Raw genomic sequence first — 20,011 nt, forward strand, 5'->3', positions numbered from 1 at the left:
GCGTTGTAGTACATGCAAGTTGTGCGTGCAACTCACCGGTCCGGCAGGCGGGTCGTAAGAAACGTTCCAGAGGGTTTTAATTGAATAATAAAACACACGTATTATCCAGTGAACGGCAATTACGGGGACGTTTAGCGAATTTACGCAACCCTAGTGCCACGCGATTCGGTAGCAGAATTTACGATGCATATCTCGATTTTTATTCCCTCATATTTCGGCTGGTAATAAAGTTTCGAGCGTGTTAAAACTGCTAGCCAACTATAAAAGGCTGGTCCGTTAATTTTCCTAATTTCGCTGCCTGGACGTTGACGTTTTCCGATATTGAAATCGTTATCACGTCGTACGTTCACATCGTTTATTTCTCCAATTATTAATTACTTCCTGGAAACGGAGAACTTCGACAAAAATAACCGAATAATTGTTATTTTTACAACGAGTCTCGATAAAATAATGAAATTTGCCCGTGCTATGTAATCGCGAATACAATAGAAATACTCGCGTCATATCTTATCGCGCGAATTAGACGACAGTAATCCGTGCAAGGTTTCGCTGGGAGTATTACCGCGATGAAAAATATTGCGAATTATAAAAATGAATTCAGTTATACGCGTAAGCGTGGTGATACCGACAGAGAGCAAGGGGCGAGTGCCGACAAGTAACGATAATAAATTGAGACTTCAGCTCGAGGAACAAAACGCAGAAGCGATTTTGTAACCTTGCCTCTGCGCACGAACTGTAATTTCGTCGGCAACGAGAGCAATTTATCCAAATTAAAATAGCAATAGGAAGTTATTTAAACTAACCTACCGATTAGGAGATTCCACAAGGGGAGCAGGCCACTATTTTCTTGGAGAACGAGCGGATTTCAGTTTCAGAGTGCCTCCGAAGGGGCTAATTTCGTATTAGACTAAGCGCAGAGGATAATATGGATAGCGGCAGATAGGGGCAACGGTTCTTTCTACCGGTTGAATTCAATTATTCTTTTATACTTTCCAGAGCGTGTAAAACTCGGGGAGCAAGGAGCGTAGTAAAACGAAACGCTCCCCCGGCTAATTTTCCCGCGATCGTTCCTCGAATTTAAATTATCGTCGTTTACTTACGAAGAAACGTCGTTCCGGGACGTCGTTTCTTCGCCCCGTGTCGCCTTCGCTTCAAGGATCTTCGTAGAAAAGGAGAACGCGAAAACCAAAGTGAACGAAGCTACGAATAGAATTACCGATAACGCCCGTAAATTCATGGCGATGCAAATCGTCAGATGGCCGTGACGTTCGGGTTTAAAATATGTTTCCCGATCTCGATCCCGAAAAGGATGTGCTAAATCATCGTGGAAAAATGTCCGATTTTTTCCACCTGGTCGATACCCCTCTTCTATCTGTACAAACAGCCACGGTCAACGGCCATTTTTCACGCTTCAAATTAAAGCGAAATAGTTCCACCCCCTCGCGTGCCGATCTTTTTTACTCCCGCTCTGCCACTTCTCGTTCCATCGTTGATCGCGTTTTCTTCCGGACCCTTAATTGAATCGGGCAATCTACTTCCTATAGACGAACGAATTTAACAAAGAATTTAAGCCGAAAAATTAAAAGCTGCGGTACCGAGAATCTATTTTTCTTCCTTTTTCCTCTCCTTTCTTTCTTGCGCGCCAGTGGCATCGGCAAAAGTTACGAAGAATGATAAGAACGGAGCAACGGCGTTAAGCGGACGGGAGCGTATTTCCCTGGACGATGTAGAAACGCTCGCGGCGTATCCTACTTTTTAAGACTCTAAAACGGGCACGCTTAAATCAGAAGAACGATTGGAAGCGCAGCCGTTCAGGTGGTGGGAGTCGATGAAATATAACGGCAAATGGAAACAAAAGGAGAAGAGGAGAGAATCGAAGCTGGCGTTTCTCGCTCGGCCGATACGTTGTAAGCCAGGAAAACGCACGATGTACACTATATTTTCACCACTGGTTGCACCCACGTTGCATCACTGCATCACCGCCATGTGATATACACTAGGTATAACCTATACATCTAGAGGCTGTTTCAAACGGGGTCAACTATCGGTGGAATTAAATGACTCGTGCGAAAATAAGGACGTTTTATCGATTATTGGCTTGCACTATGTGTATACTTGAAGGAAAAAATATTTCTATTCTGGCTGGTTTGTTAAGGTTTAAATTGTGATGGACAGAAAGAAGCAGTCCGACTTCCTCTGTTGATAATTCTAGTTAGATGCATTGATTCTGCAATTATCTTTCGTCAACCACTTGTTTCTATATTTTATATTCGAAGAAACGATCGAAGAAACAAAAATTCTCGTACGTAACATATCTTATTTAGCTAATTTTTGCAACTGATTTACAGTGTTGCGAGTCTTTACTTAAAACGTCCTACCTTTCCCGATGCATTAACAACCATACAACAGTTGCACGTTGCATGTCCTTAAACTTCCCGCGCATAAAGGCAAAGTTTAACAAGCACGATACACCGCGTGGCATGCAACGAAACGGTTCAATTATTTTTCACACGAACGTCGCTCTGGAATAGAGCCAGTAGATCTTTTGAATCGATCTGTACATTTAGGCTTCTGCGTCTGTGTCCGTACGAACAGACGCGATAATTTAAAGCGGGTAGCGAAAGTGTCTAGATAGATGCGCCGTAGAAATCGACAGGTATGATGAATGCTCAACAGGCGCCACCATATACTGCTAGCAGAGATTATTGCGTATTCCTGTCAAATGCGCCGTCGGTGGTAGCATAACAGAAGGTGAGGGAAGACTCGATGGAAGCCGACGTTGGAACATCTGCATTTTCAGAGACACGGCTGCGATGAAAGAGAGATGCCGCGTTTCTTCCCCTTTTACCATCTTTCTTCCTTTTCTTCTCCTTGCCTCCTGGCTCGTTCGCGGTGCTTTCCTATGCTTCTTCTCTCTAACTCCTTTTTTCCCCATCTAACCCCCTTTTCCCGCTCCCCCAGCCCCGCTGCCTGCCCATTTCTTTTGCATTTTCCTTGACGCTCGACGCCTCTATCGAAATCCTTTTAGCTTCCCCGTTCGAGTGATTCCAGGTTTTAAGCTCGCCGTTCAATCATCCGACACTTCACGTCGGCGGATGGCGTTCCCGTTGAACGAAGAAGAAGGCGACGACAACGACAAGAACGTACAACGTGGCGCGTCGAAGTTCCGCCGATGATTCTGCCGCGGAGTTACGAGGCAGCCACGACTAGGCCCAACGTGAATTGTCGGAACGAGTTTTGATGGATTATCTGCCGGCACCGGGCAAGTCAGTCGATACGAATTTATCGCGACTACACGACTAACACCGCGTAACGCGGCCTATCTACCGTTCGACTCTTCGTCACGAAGTTGAATCGTTACGGTGATCGCGACCGAGATAAAAGTTTTCCATTTACACATCGCGCAGCCTGCTGCTATTACGTTCTGACGATATCAACGATATCGATCCAGTTCCCTAGAATTCCAACAGTCTATTTAACCAAATTTCTTATTTTTACGACAGACTCTGCTAGCAAATCTTCATCTTCGAGTAGTTTCCTTATCGAGACTCTCGCTGGTTTATCTTTTTTCCGTCTATACGTATGTTTAATTAATTCCCGATTCGAGCACTTCCTGTTTTAATAAATCTCCATTCCGTCTGTGTAAAACGTGTCGTTCAAGAGTTCTCACGATTGCCAAATGTCACGTAAGTGTCATACCTACGTAGATGTACGGAGCGAAATCTTCGTTATTTACGATCCATTCTCCAAATCTCGCATCTCCATTAGGCAAGCGCACAACCGTCGAGACATCCGCTTCTTCGACGACGGAACCTCGTCGACACTGATCCAAATTACCGGCGACAGAACATTAAATAATTTAAAGCAGAACATGCGAATGGCTTTCGGTAAATCATTGAAAGCGACGTCATTCCTGCAGGATGGCCGGCTTGGTGGATTATCCATCAGGTGTAGGTAGTTCCTCGCGCGAGGATAGCCAGGTTGGGTGGCGGGAACGTAGCGAGGCGAGGCCTAGATGCGCCGGAAGGAAATCATCAGTACCTGACTCGCAGACTCGCGAAGCAATGGACAATGAGTTATTACCTTCTGGCCTTGCGATAGTACCACATGCTAGGCGACCCATTATGTCGTCCACATTGAAACATTTCCACGAGGGCCGCGTTTAGGTACGAAATAACCAAGATCGTCGCGCTTTGTTTCCGCGACGTTGCGTGTCGCGAGTGTCCTGCCACTTCCGGTGTCGCGGCGGAATCTCATTGTCGCGATAATACTCGACTTCGTATCGAGCTTCAACCACCACCACCCTTCCACCGTTCTGGATCGCTCAATTTCGACCGAGAAGTGCGCGGCACCCTCGATTCTCGAATTAAGCGATTTACCTTGTTACGAATTTAGGGTGGTTCGAGAAGGGGCTGAAAATCACAGACAGGCTCGTTCGTCTCCGTATCGTGGATGATTGATCCGATGTAGGTACGTTCTGTAGTCGTAATAGGTATAATGGTTGGGACATTATTTTTTGAGATCATATCCATCTGTGTTAATTCACTTGTTTACTTGTTCGTTTTTTGGAAGATGATAATCGGTCGGTTTACGTAGGCAGCCTGTGTATCCATTATTCGCTGCTTACGACACCTGTTTTCCATAAACACGTTTCAATTTCGCAGAGTAGAAGGAAGAGGTTTCGTAAACCGGGACATATCACTGGCGAAGGAGCAGCAGATCCGATGAAATCGCATAATGCAACGCGATATACATTTCTATAATATGTATGTAGAGGAATATATATGAGGTTGAATGTCTATGATGGTTGAGGGATTCGCTGGCATTTATACATCTTCTGATAGCGCGTCCTAACATTTGCAGGGGTTTTAAATCTTTACGATTCGACGCCGTCCGATTCAGGTTATCGCGTTTCTGCTAGCTCCTGTAAATAATAGAGGAAACAAACGTCGCTGCGAAGCTTATATTTTATATATGGGTGAAGCCAATCCGGTTTATCTTCGTGTTTTACACAGCGATATTTTTTTCCGCGTAAAACCGTCGGGATACAGAGTTTCGATAGTCGCTGAAGACACGGACAAATAAGATATAGATGTTTCGCAAAGTGACAAGCTCGTGATTATTTAGGGTGTGATGATAAAGATCGAGGACCATTCGTTACACGGATAAACGTTAACAAAGATTATACAGAACGGTTTAAAAGTCCTCTTTGTATTTGCATTGTGCTTAGTTCGAACGAAAAACCGGATGATAAAAATACATCGATACTAGACCGAAAACGAAACGTTCGTATTTTAAAGGATCTTTTTCTATTATTTCGACGAATGAATTCGATGCGAAGGAATATTATCAAATTTGTTGACGTATAGGTAATCATACGTAAATTTATTAACAAGTTCCGATCGCGGTTGATAAACGTTTGTTCGATACTGCATGGCGAGTGAAATAGGAAAAGGCGTTTTATTTCATTTGTTCGCGATTTTTACGATTCGAAATGCTGCAAAGCATTTATTTTTCCAACCAGGCACGTTAGACCTAACGCGAACTGGCAACGGGCGAAGGTAATTTCCGGCAACCGAATGGAGTAGATTGGTTTCCTGTTACTGATATTTAAATGGACCAGCTCGTGCCGGAACGATCTGAAAAATTTATGGTTCCTTCCAGATTGGAATAGTGGACGGCAATATTGAATCTTAAATCCGCGGTGAGCGTTAAACGGACACGTTTAACGCGTTCGCCGTCTGGACGACTTTTTTGCAGATATAATCACCGGAAGTTTATTGCTACCTAAATAAATCCGTAAAGTTGCCTTACATTCAGCTTCATTTTTACTGAAATAGGAGAATAGATAATACGAACTGATTAGTTCAGCCTATTTGCAAACTATGCGTAGAATATATTCTAAATAACATCGTCGTAATCGCATAATACGAATCAAATGTTTTTCTGTTCTCGATCCGTCATTATGTCTGTCATTATGGAGATCTGCGTAAACGTGAAATTTTACGTCAATGAAATTCACCACATACGATTGATCGGAATTATCATATTGCTGAGCAAAGTAATCTCTTGTATCGGCCAACTCTCGAAACACAAGCAATTTATATCACGAAAGCTTTTTACGACCAACCGTTTTGAAATATACTCGGTCGGTAAGTCGACCGAAGTTCCGTTTACTACCAATGCGTGCTTTTAGCGACTTTAATCGCGCTCATTAGCGGCGAACGTAAATATACGCGACTGCACAGCCGGTTTCTACGTACGTACACGCCGACTGTGCGTTAATTGCTGGCGCATCAGCACCGAAACACTAATCGAATCTTGGCTTCCGTTCCGCTGCCTGTCGCGTATAATACGTTAATGAATTCGCAGCTTCACGTACCTACGATTAATCAGTCCTTTCGAATTACAAAGTTCGTGAGATGGTAACACCATCGATTTATCGAACAATTTGATCGACCAAATTTTACTACGATTATATTTTATAGAATATTTCGTTTATAGGTTGAAAGGTTTAACGATCGATAACTTAAATTTACAAATATTGCCTGTCCTGGTAACCTGAAAAGGTAAGCTAGCATCATAGTCGATATTTTATCAAGCGGTCAATTCCTTGTCAATTTCCTTCGCTGTTAACCATTTATCGATGTTTCATTAGCCGCTTTCGCGGACGTCAGACGTTTCACTCAATTCATGTCTATACTGTTTTAGTAAGTACATCCAATCTTCTTCGACAGAGTTTCGTAGTATAATTACGGATACATTTAAATTACTGTGCCAATCAACGCGTGTATGCGATTATATTCCTGATATTATTTTTTTAAATAAACTGTACTTTTTAAAATACATTCGGCTTGAATGTGTCACAAATAGAAGACACAAAATTCTGGTAATCAACCGGTTCGAAATTTTTCCAAGCTTTTACTATAAACATAGCATCTCCTGTCGTGAAAATGGATCGCATAGTAGAGGCGCGTTTCTCGATTGCTTTTTTCGTATTTTCCAATGCGGCGTCGCTGGCGCACTTGGAGCCGACACGCGGCCGCGGCGCCGGGTAATAGACGTTCCAGCCTACATTTTCGGTGGTGTTGGTCAGCAACCGGTGTGAATTCGCGTAAATTTGTTGGGGGCGGCAAAAATGGTGGTCGGGACGGAGGGGAGAGTGGCGCGGAGGAACCGGGTGGCGAAGGGAGAAACGGGGTAACGTGAATAATGCCGCCGGTTTAAACGGTGGCCGTCCGGTCATCGGGGGAGGACCCCGTTTATGCCGCATCAGAGTTCGCCAAATTTATTCCATTGCTCGGTGGCCGCGTTCACGTGACTTCCACGATGCCGTACGCTGGCCCCGGTGATGAATGCGCGCATTAAAATTGTCATTGGCGTGCGCGCCGCCGCTGTAAAGTGCACGGTTCGGTGTGCATCCCTGTGAACCTGTTCCCTCTGTTCTCGTTTCTCTTTTCATCCCTCGTGCACCAGCTACGTGCCCTCTTTCCCTCCCCGTCGTTAGATAATGCGTTCGCCGCTAAATTGTCCGCGGCACTCGTCGTTAAATAGATAATAACAGTTACTATTATTTCGAGCTTGGACAGGGTGAGATCGTGGCACGCGGCCTGACACGTCGCTGACGTACAGTACGCGCGCGTTTTCACGATGGATTTCGTTCAGGAATTTCTGGCGATCCACCGGTTCAACGAGGGTGCGGCGAAGTTTCGTTGTTATTGCTGGTATAATAAATCGAATGTACGGTGACTCACGCAAGTATTTCGACATTTAATAGAAGAACCCTTATTCCGTATTTTCGCGGGACATTTGCTTGATCGATATGTTTGTTTCTTTTCCAAGAATATTCTTTGGGACTAAAGTGTTCATTCGGCAGAGGGATCGGCAAACTGATCATTTTCATCCTGTGGATCTTTGCCCGTGGGGTGCAACTAGTTAACGTCCTTCGGGGAGCCGACCCAAGGCGTTAGCAATCAAAACACACCAACGAAAACAAGCTATAACAGGGATCGTGTGTATGCCACCCCAAAGGTGAACCCATCCACTCTACCCTGTCGACTGTTATTTCCCCACATCGCCACTTCGCAATCAACAACCATTTGAAACTCTAGCCAACCGTCTTGAGTTACGCACAGTAACGACTTTCAACCAGTTGAACTCTCGAATTTTCACTTAAGAAAGAGATGGAATAATTTGTAGTTTAATTTCCACTCGACTAAACTTTTATATTAAGTTCCATGACGTTTGTAAGGGTTCTATAAACATAGATAAAATATATTTCGTTGTCGCGGTGAAAGTATAACGTTGCGTATAATTTGATGGCAGAGGAGAACGATGTTTATACGTAACTGTATATTCGAAGGAAACGCATACGTATCCAAGAAGGAATATTTGCAAGGATTGAACGTGCGGGTAAAGTTTAAAGAGCGAATCTTTAGGGAATACAGCAAGAAAAGCAAACATCTTGACAATACAGGAAGAGGGAGCTGTGTAAACAGCCTGGCAAGTTTACATTTGTTTTATTACCCTGGTTTTATATGTAACGTAGAAAATTGTTGATGTATTTCCTGCGCGGGTTATGTACAAACTATTTACACGAGTATCAAAGCACGAATGGTAAGAGGGCAATTAAAACTCGCTGATCAGATAACGTCGCGCATTACGTGCTCGGTGTACGATATATGTAAGCTCGTGGCTCATTATTCATTTACCTTGTTTTAACTTTGCAAAAAGTTGGTTAATTAAAATTAACAATTTTGTTACACACCCCGTGGTATATTTTATGAAACCGTGTAACATGCGGTATGATGGGGAAAAAAATGCGCTTGAACTCGGTCTAATTCCCTTTGTTACAAACTACACCGCTAACTGTATCAGTTAAAACTTGATCACGAATTACTCCATGATATCACTGTATCTCCTGCCAGAAATAATACATAACCTCGAAATATCTCAATTTCGAATTCCGTTGCAAAATACGCCGGAACACGATTCTGCCATCCTCTTGTCCGATAACAACTTCGTGTAACCACCAGATAGCCAAAGCGGACGAGTGTATTGTTCTGGAGCAGCTACGATCAATTTCCATCGGACGCCCTGGTGCGGACCGTCGAGTACGCGAGACCCCAAGCATCGACCAGGATTCTCCCGCTAACCAGCAAAATATTTTCAAGCGAAAAGAAGTCACGGTGTAAATCAAGATCAAAGACTGCAACGACGAGTCGATGGTTCCGACATGCCGTCGCTCCATCCCACTATAACCATCGAGAATTATAAATAGACTTCGCAAGTTTCGATGCAGATTATTACGAGCTCGTATTCCAGTAATAATTCAAGAGGAACCGGTCGAAGAGGAGTGGGAGAAAGATGAAGACGGGGCGGGACAGAGAGAAGTTAGATGGGTGAAAGTTATTGGGCCACGATCGGTTAGAAAATCAGATATGCCAGAGAGTTTCGCTTCTGGGAGGAAGTGGCCCAGCCGGATGTTTACTTGAAACTCCAACCGCATCTACGGCGGAGCTAAGTGAAGTAAGGTGGGCCCGGAAGCTTCTTAAGTAAAACCATCCCTATCGTTCCTCCATCTCCTTTCTGCCTCCCTCCTTCGAATCAAATCAGCCCACTCCAACCGCCGCATAAATCCCGCGGATGGCGTGCCGGAGATTTGTTTTCTCGTCGTACTTCACGCCCGGACGAGAATAACGAAGATTAATCCTGATATTCGGCTCACCCCCGCTGGCCAAACCCGCTGGAGACATCGCATCGTTACGTTTCGTTGGATCCAGTCTCTACGATAGATTTCCTAATTTCATCAGCCACGAAACGATAGTTCTCCTTCGACTCACCAATGAGATTCGAATTTTCCTCTGTCCCACGAACCATCTCTGTAAAGCGGGATATTGAATTCAAATGAAAAGGAACATGGAATTGCCTGGTAATTTATTTCTTATGCTGAAACCACGTAAAGATAATCCTCGTGGAAATCTTCAAAGAAGAAACGGATATAGCGTGGCATTTACATTGAAACAATGTTAGATTAAATTTCTCGTAAAGGAGGTAAAATTTCATTCTTGCTTTACTCCGAAACGAATATTTATGTATTTTTTATAAAAATAGTTTCAAACGTTTCACTCAACGTACGATCGCGTAATAGAAGAGGGACGTTAACAAGAATCCTAGCATCTTCCCAGATTTTCCGAAAAACCCGCAGTAGTAATAAAGTTAGGTTCCACGAAGTGCGAAGAAATATCTTCGCCTATAAAGTGACCAATTATTCACTTATACTATCGCAAATAGTACGAATATACAATAAGTAAGATTAATATTCAAGAAGCTCGAATTAAATTCTCATTAAACTCGAATTTCAAAGAACCAGCGGACACAGCCAGTGTTTTTGACTCTCTGTCGACGAAACTTGGAATCTCGTTACCACGTACATCGCTATGAGACAGGTTTTCTACGAGCAACACGACGAGCCACGTCTTACAGGCTCTCTAGTATTCAATTTTATAAGCTACTTGTTATCTTGTGGCGAGGAGGGCAAGGGAAAAAAGTTACAGTGCAACGGCGGATCCATTGGTCGGGTTCCAACTCGACGGTTTTTGCTGTTTGCACGAAATCCGAGACTGCCGATTACCTTCGCATTGGACAACATCCAACTTCCCATTTTCACCAGTTTAAGGTCTCTCGTGCTCATCAGCCGTTGTTTTTCTAGGTTGCTCCATGAATTCGCTATCTCCTCGAGCTGCGGGTGAGCTTCGTAACCGCATTTGCATCTATCGCGATCAACCGCGTGCTCCTTGATTCGTTGGATCGCTACATCCTACTCCGCTCGTTCTACGAATACGTAATTAGATTGCTCAGAGCATTCGAACGAAAATCTTAGCGAGATTATGGGATTAGCTGTTTGTTTAAAACGCTTTGTCAACATAGGTCTACATACAAGTTAAGCCGCGGGAGATACAGGCCTTTCCGTCTGAATTTTGTCATACCGAATACAGGTGTTTCTCTAGTAGAATTGAATTTCAAGCAGATTCGAAAAGAGAATCGAATAATACATCGGTATGTATACAACGATTGTTTTCATCGAGATCGTTCATCGAAAGACTAAGATGAAAAGATACAGGTTGCTGGATCGAAACACGATCAGGAAGGAGCGGCGAACAAAAGCTGGCGTAGGATATCTCATCGCGGGCGTTGAAACTTGACCGGTTCTGTGGAAATTCTTTAATTATCATCGTCCGTAAAACGGTAATTACTTTGTGCTCCATTGTTCCGTTACGATCCGACATCGCGTTAGAAAAACTCTGCAGTGGCGCAGTGTCGTCCGTTCCCTCTTCCTTCTTCCCCAGCGAGGTATATATAATCGTTCGTTACGTAATCACCGTGTCATCGACTTTTCAAGAAGCAGGAAAGCCGCCGTTTTATGTTTAGCCGGTTTCGACGGTGCATCTTTCCCCGCGGAAAACAAGCCGCGACGCACTCGGTGACACGGCGTTCGCGAAACACGCGACGTCCTTATTAATTTCCTTTTGAACCCGTGGTCGTTTATCTGGGTCGCCGTGCCGCTCTCAGTCGCGTGAATAATGACGTGACGTGACGTGATGGGAATTTCGTGGCTGTTCGCGTACGATGAAAGGGAAGTTGGAAGTGAAAAATAGAAGAGGTACGCGGGTTAAAATGGCGGGCGACATTATATCGTGGAACGCGGCCGTGACATAAACACGACTGTCGGTACATCCGGTGCTATAACCTGCGAGCACGCTTCGAAAAAGAGAACGATGAAAAAGAGAAGGCGAAGCGAAGGGCCGCTTGGTCGTCGCATGGTAAATTTTTCATTACTGCCTGACACTTTCTACGTACGAGAAAATGACGGGGGCACTCGCGTATGAAATTGAAATACGTCTACCGATCGAACGGCCGATCCATTTTCCCCGGCCACGTTCCAGAGTCTAGGCGGGCTTCGCGTCGACGACGCGTAGCCAGTCGCCCGCGTAAAAATGACATTGGATCACGGCCGTACTACCGCCATGGACTCGGCACCGAATTCTTTTTCTCGCGTACGCCCATTCCAGGCCAGCATAGCCCCAGATATTTCTTATAGATTGCGTAACGCCAGCGATATTTTTCCGAAGGACCGACTTCCGCAACCTTGATCCCTCTCGAGTTTATCGCCAACGAATTTATCGAGGGATGCGACGGAGAGAGAGAGAGAGAGAGAGAGAGAGAGAGAGAGAGAGGCCGGCTACTCTATCGGTTCGCTTGAATACAGTTTACGTCTGTGCGCGAGATTAACTCCGAGTATGAGGCTCTTTCACCGAAAGGATTTCTCGTTAAAGATTGATATCGCTGGTGGAAAGCTTGTTTCGGGGGCAAACATCTTTCAGCATGCTAGTTTTATTCTCATACATTCGGCGCGAAATGGAAACGTCGAAACGCGTACCATTCATCGAATATGATTTACGAATATGTACGTTGCGTTTATGACCAAGAGATTCGCGATCGATCTCCTGGAACGAAGCTTCGAATAGAAACGAGAAGCACATTTTCTCATTTTTCGAGTAATATTTTAGGTAACATTTGGATTATAGATATTCGCAATATGTCGCAATAGCTTGAAATTTCTGCGGTACGGCATGTCATCGATCACGAAACGCGAAAGTATCGTCCTTCGTATTTCAGTCCTAAGCTGCAACGCGAGAAAGCCGACGATGTTAGCGAACGGTTATTTCCGTTGTTTATTTTATCCCTCGTGCTGCGACTGGTTTTCTTTGCTTATTTTCTCGGCCGTTCTCAAAGGAGAGGCTTTCTCGAAGAAAGAGTCCAGTGTCTCTGTTCGACTTCCGTAAAATCAAGCCCCGGCTCTGCTTACGAACAGATTTCCGCGAGGTAGTTGTCGTTTTCTCTTCTCCCAGCTTCTTTCTTTCGCTCAATTTCTTCTAACGGCCCTTCAAGCTCGCGACGAGGACCACTTCCTCGAAATCGTCGAGAATGATGATCCCATGGAATCCTCGTTCGAAGTTTCGACTCGGTGAAACTCACGGAGGGAACTCATAACCAACCGACTCGTTTCGCGTTACGTTCGATTAACGCGGCCGCGTTTAAAATTTCACCCGGTGAACATTTTTGTGTTCAACGACGAGTAAAAACGAAAGAACGGAAACACGGAGAACAATGACAGTTTCGTACTTTCAACAGCGCTGTTTTGCGTTGCACCTTCTAAATCCGACCCTTTTCCACCGGCCTCGTGTTCCTCATTAATTATTCATATTCAATTAAAACTTCTTTCCCGGGTTTCGAGAGTGCACGGTAAACGTTTCGATTAGCTTCGCTGCCGACTAAATAAAACTAACTCGGCTTCGCTGAAGGGTGCACGAGCACCAAATACGCCAACGTATTAAAGCCATTGTACCGCTGCTTCTAGCGAATTGAAGGAAACAAAGAAGAAGAAGAAAGATATTGATATTACGTAAATACGGGGGCTAGGGCCACGCAATTGTTCTTCAATCACCATTCCCCAATGTTAATCGAAAGGAACCGGCTTGTTTGGACGTTTAATCTTATTTGAACTTTGTAGGAACAACCCCGTTTATTGATATTTGATGAGCTCGCGCTACTATATTAACTGCCTAATGAATTGATTTGTAATTTAATTGATTGATAAAGTCGCTTGGTTCAACGAAACGCTGACATTTCGATAGTTTCGACAATTGGTCGATTTGATCTCTATCGTCAAAACAACGTAATTTCTTTTATTTTGCAAGATCCTTTACCAACTAACGCGTATACTTTTTGGCAAGGCTGTACACTGGAGAAAAAAATCTGTATAGAAATGATTTTCGCTGTAGTTGCCTCGAAACCTTCGACGTTTCGGCACAAGAAATTGTCAATGAATCAGACCTTGTCGCTATCCTATAACAGAAATTTCCGATGTGCTCGCCGCTTCATCCCTTGCCATCGATAGAGCCCTGTTCCAGGAAACGGCGATTGCGAAAGGGGGCACGTTTCCATTTTATCTTCTGCCATATCGTTCCAGCCCCCGAGAAAGAAGAATGACGCCGAGCAAGAATCGCCGAGGGTTGGATGAAACGAAGGGTTAGCAGAGCCCGATGCTTCGAACTTAATTGAATGCTGGATCAACAAGGCTAACGGTGACGTCAGTGACTCGTTAAACGCACGGTTCTTTAATTAAAGCATCGCTACGAATCGATAGCTTATCCTTCAAATTACAATAGGCTTATCTTTTTGTAGAAATACGTAATGTTGCCACCTCTCCGCTAGCTGGCGATCAGTTAAATTGTAATTGTTCGTTGGAGTCGTGAAACTTGGACGATACTAACGCTCGAGATGGACGGTTGATTAAAGAGTTCGAGTATGATAGTGATTTTGTTGAATGTTTATTTTGAAGTATACTAACAGGATTGTGATTTTGAAGTGCCTCGTTTTCTGCCAGACAGGAATCTGCAATGTGTCTTGCAATTTGTGCGTCATGTGCCTACCTGGTCGAAGATGCGTAGCGTAACGTTTCGTTATGGACATCGTCCTGTGGTCTGTTGTCGAGTTCTCAACCGGTGTCAAAATTTACGACACGTCGTTTGCTATTGAGCGGAATGGTCTAGCGCTTAAAATGCTAATTAAGTTGTTCCGATAAACCGAGCTAATCCGAGATAATGATCCGCGATGTAAACTTCATGCTGTGCAATGTGGAAAAATTCTAACTTCTCAAAGATAGCAGGTGCGCTGTCCGTATCGTAAACTTATGACAACATTATATCCTGAGCAAGTCAAATAATTAATATAATCGAATATATACATGTATACAAGAAATATACAGGATCAATCTTTGAACTCGATTTTTTTTTATCTCTAATACGATTAATTCTCAATAACTGTTATTTATATACTCGAAGAGAAGATATTTCCTGCAAATTAAATCGCTGTCGTATATCCAAGTTGACGACATAGGTATACGTTGTACCAATTCCTATCTCAAACGCGTACAACAATCGAAAAAGTTGGCTGTTCGCAAAACTAGTACCTAAAGTTGTCGATAGCGGGGGAACGTAAACTGGCGACAATCTAAACCATGTTACGTTCAAATAAAATGTTAAACGTCGTCCGTGAAGTTTCAGCTAGAACAATCGATATCTCGGTCCGGTCATTGAAGGGAAACTCAAGAAAACATTACCCTAAACTTGGTGAAGATTCCTCGACTCCGGCAACTAACTGGATCACTCGCTCAAACCACAAATGGTCGTGAAGCCAAAACGGAAGGAAAATTTGACGTTAACCAACGATTCGTATCGATCGGGGATGCAGTCAGAAGTTACTCGAAACCGCAGCACCGAACGTCGTGTTTCCCGCTCCAAGTTCGCCTTGGTTTAAGTCACTTGAACGCGACGCTCCTTCAAATTATAAACTTTACACCGTGTGAAACGCTATTCCTCCGGATCGAAAGAGCCTAGTTCGTACCCTCCGCTTCTTGCCCACAATGAAACCGAAAGTACTGCGCAAGTTGTCCTACAGACGTGACAACCATCGCGGATCGCAAGACTTCCACCCATTTGCACCTGGGATACGAGGTTTTAAAAGTTTCGATCGCTGTTCGATTATTATCGTAGAAACGAACCGTTTGAGCAGATCGATCGAAGCGAAACGAGTAAACGCTTCAAATTTTAGGGAAATTATCGAACTATTATCGCCTGTATCGTCAAAGTGTCATTTACTTCGCACTACCTGACATTCGTGTATCACCGTGATTACAAATGTTACGGGAAATCCAAGTAAATCCTTTCTCGTTCGGCGGTATTTCGCGTGTTTACGTGCTGTCACGTTGCACAGTGTCAGGTATCCGGCACGGTAGTTAGGTAAGTCTCAGTTTCGTCGAGCTTTGCCGATTTACGAGCGCGAACGAGACCTCGCGCGTGTTTATTGCCGAAGAAATAAGGAAGGGAATTAAAGACCCTCGAAGGAAGTTTGCGTGATGGCTAAAGACAGGGGAATGAAAATGCGCGAACCGACATACAGCGTCGAAGAGAAAGAAAGTATTCCAGGCTACGTGTGCACGGTCTTTATGTCAAAAACGCGTGATTCCTGCTTGAAAAAAGATTAGCCGTTCTACAACATTCCCCTCGTTTCTTCCGGCCTTTCACAACGGTGTTTTCGCGTATAGCGTTCGCGTGCCTCGCTTTTTGAGCGAAAACCTCGGCGCAGCTATTATATTAAAGGGATAAAGTATCTGAAAAAACGTAGTATGTAGAATGTGCGGAGCGTATGGCCGCTTTTCGCGCGGTTGTTATTGAATGGAAATACAAAAACGGATATGTACGTCACCACTGTGTGGCTGTTGGACGCGTGGCGACTTTCTTATTACGCTGGTAGAATTCCGGCACAGTCGCTATCACGGTCCACGAAACTTACAACCTTAACGAAGCTTTTTCTTCCGCACGGGCGAAACTTGCGTTAGCATTCACACCGATAATAACCGCGGTTCGCACAATTATACCCTCCTTCTCTTTCTTCTTCTTCTTCTTTTCACTTCTTTCTGGGAAAAACAAAATCTGCGCGCTCAAAAAAGAAAGAAAGGGAAAGGGAGGAGAGAAAAGCGGCAAGGAAATTTGAAGCGTTTTCATTAAGGGGCGGACTAAGCAGAACGAAAGGATTTCTTTGCGGAACCTTAACGCCGTTTGCAAATACCGCAATACCTGTATCGAGGTTGTTGCGAAACAAAAAAGAGGAGACGCGGATAACGGTAAATCGGGCGATTCCCTTGGCTGGTCTAGCCAGGAAATTTCCATAATATGCAGGAATCTGTGTTACGTAGCGAAGAAATATGTAGACGCTCGCAGCCGGTTAAACGAAATGGAAGGCCGTGTGTACGTCATTGTCTTGTAACGTCCTCCTTCGTTTCACCCCTTCCATTCCTTTTCCAATTTAATTCTTTATTCGTGCAACCGCACCGCGGTAGACCGGGGCCCTTTGTCGCTTTTCATCGTTCCCACCACTACCGCCATCGCCACCACCACCGCTGCCCCCTTGGTCTTGCTTTTGTGCTATGAGTAATTAAAACATTTTGGTCAGACTATGAGGGTGAGAGTTCTTTGAGCTTTAAACACGCCAGAAAATTCATCCTTTGCCTACCGTTGCAAGCCCGCGTGTCCCCACTTTCATACTTTTTCACTGTACCGGTTGCGCGTTGGCTCTCTTTCTCTTTCACTTAATATACGCGAGTTTATGAAAGGACCCACGCACGTTGTGTAGAAACAGAAAACTCCGTTGAAATGATAAAAGCAAAGTGTCCGGCCCGAGTAGTGCCGGCCGCTTGCGCGCTTTTACCACCGCGTTGCGTGTTTAAATATCACTGTTTTTGTTTCCAGAAGCCCGTCTACACCTTTCCGCAATTGTCGGATTGTTTCCACTATTTCTACGATTGTCCCATCCGTTGTTTCGTCTCTCGCAATAATTTCGTATTTATGGCCGTTGGCGGTCATGGAAATTTTTCTCGCTCGAACGATATTTATCGTAGAATTCTATCGTCCATGTCTCTCTTTGAAACAGCTTTCCGGGAGTCTTGATGGGTTGACTGTTTTTATTGGTCTGATGTCCCATCTCACACCGATCGGAAAGGAAAACGTTCTCACTATTCTCCTCCTTTGACGACTTTTATACGTGCAAAGTTTAAGAGAACGTTTGATCGTTAACCAGTTTGATAGTCGATTGAATTTGTCTTTTCGCCAAAAACTTAATCGTTAGAACGAGAAGGTGTCGAGTTTAAGTCTCGTTACCTCTCCCTCTGCAAGAGGAAAACCGTCCGGGATGTATATTAATGAATTTTTGGATAGATAAGCGGAAACGACTATTCTGATTGTGAATCGAAAATGCGTTATCCGTTATTTCCTCGATACGATAAATTTAACGGTCCCGCCGATCCAGAAGTTCGACGCAATAAAACTCGCGGCATTTCACGTGGAACACGGGCCTACGGCTTTTTTTTCATGGTTTTTAAACCTTTTGTTTCGCGACGACAACTAACAATGAAAATAAAAAAAAAGAACAGGAAACACAACAAATCCAGTGAGAGCAATCATCACGCTCGAGAGGACAGGAACGTTATCAACAACTCGCGGATGTAAAATTCGCCCTTTCGGAAAAATATTATGCGCATAATCAACGCGAACGATCTTTTTTGGATCGCGGAAGAAACGGCCGGAAAATGGACTAAATACCTTCGTGTAGAAGCTATGAAAATCCATATTTAACGAGCGTTACCAAGCCAACAAAAGAAAAAGCTCGCTTCATTCATCAATTGTTTCGCTTTCATTCGGTCTCGTTGCGACGTAAACCGGAATGCATCGCTGAAACGAATAATTTTCTGGTAATTCATGGGATATATTACGCAGTGACGAGGATACGGTTGAAAACTGCCTGTCGGAATTAATTAAAGATTCTTCCGATTCGCTGGGACAAGCTGCTTTAATTCTCTCGTGAGTATCCTTGCGAATCGCAGCGACGTTTGGAAGGAGGATCTAGTGGTGGTTGCAACAACGGGGCATCTTCTCCGTGGGAAAACGACGAAACACCGGTTGATTAATAGTACCACGCTGCAAACTCAAGCACTGTGTCTCTTTCTCTTTCGTTTGGCTTCTCTGTTCTCCCAAATATATACCATTCTTCCTGTCTTCGTTCTACGTCTCCTCCCCTTTCCTCATCTTTGCCGTCGGACATCGTACGAAACTATCTATCATCCGCGGGTTTCCGTGTGTTATCAATTTCGTCGACTGTAACGACTGTGTACGGCGAAACCTTCTTCTTAATTTTTTAACCCACCGCCCTTACGTGTGTAACAAATGGCCCGTGTCTGACGAGCCTGGAATACTTCCACTGCGCATTCGCCGATTCCTCCTGGGAGAAACGGCGCACTACACCGGAAATCTCACGTGCTGGAAATCTATGAACCCTGAAAATATCCGTTCAACCGGAGCAACATCGGTTCAACTCTAACGAAATAATTGTGCCGATGTTTGTTTCCTAAACGACGATGCTTCTGCCGTGTGTTTGTTAATAACAAAGATTTTTTTTAAATCGGGAATGTAGAGTACTTGTTTGTCGTTAACCGGAGATGATAAATCGCGTTTTCTGTGTTTCAGCGGGTAGCAATTACGAACTGTATAGGGCGTAACATGGCACTCGTACAATTCGACAAAAAGAATTATTCGCTAGTTAAAGGATTGGTTGAGTACAATTTGACTATTATTATTCCACCCAGTTGTTAACGGAATATGCAGTTTTCAATACTTATCGCTGTAGCATCAACGAAACAGCGGTTAGGTTTGCCATCTGTTTGCTGACACTATCGGTCCTCGATGACTCCGAACGTGTAATCCTTCATTGTCGAAAATGGTCAGAAGAAAGGCTAAACATGAAAAGGCTGGAAGATACACCGTGAGAAGTTAACTAACCTGCAACTTCGCAATCTGCGTGCTCTTGGAAAGTCTTGCAAACTTTGCGCGAATTGTTAGGAAGATTCGCAAGAAGACAGAAAGTGAGATGGAAAGATCTTGCTTTAAGGCACCAAACATCATTCCCTAGTGATAATATTACTCTTGGATAAAGTTATCTAACCAGTCGAAATGTTATCGTTAATTTCCTAAATATTTTATGGCTTGCAATTTATTCAGCGCGCGTATACATATATCAAGCGTTTGAGTAGACTATTTATGAGCCTGATGAGAATAGTTATAGATCATGCGTAGTATAGAAACTGGACTTGTGCCAGGATACATCCCCTCTCCGAAGTGATTTGTCGTATCTCAAATAATATCATATTAAAACAAATATCTCCTTATTTTTCTACGTAATATGTCTGTTATTTATAAAAAATATTTTAAATACAATTTCTAATCCGATTCGGTTTTGCGATACAGATCCGTTGTATGCGATGTATATTATAACAGGTATCTTATGTCCGACGCATGTCTTTCGTTACAACTACATAGATGCTGGTGTTAATACGGTC

The 20,011-nt window shown here is 43.9% G+C and overlaps 1 protein-coding gene across 1 annotated transcript in view; it reads left to right on the forward strand.

Moving 5' to 3' along the window:
* LOC117210227 overlaps positions 1-19,670 on the forward strand; it is a 61,194-nt gene extending 41,524 nt beyond the window's left edge. Inside the window, exons 2-3 of the mRNA XM_033453031.1 lie at positions 9,387-9,401; positions 19,262-19,670. Of these exons, the coding sequence (XP_033308922.1) occupies positions 9,387-9,401; positions 19,262-19,441 (195 nt within the window). The 3' untranslated portion in view covers positions 19,442-19,670. The remainder of the gene's footprint in view (positions 1-9,386; positions 9,402-19,261) is intronic.
* The last annotated feature ends 341 nt before the right edge of the window (positions 19,671-20,011 follow it).

Source organism: Bombus bifarius, unplaced genomic scaffold (assembly GCF_011952205.1).
Source record: "Bombus bifarius isolate JDL3187 unplaced genomic scaffold, Bbif_JDL3187 scf7180000008199, whole genome shotgun sequence".
In the NCBI taxonomy this organism is placed as follows: Eukaryota; Metazoa; Arthropoda; class Insecta; order Hymenoptera; family Apidae; genus Bombus; species Bombus bifarius.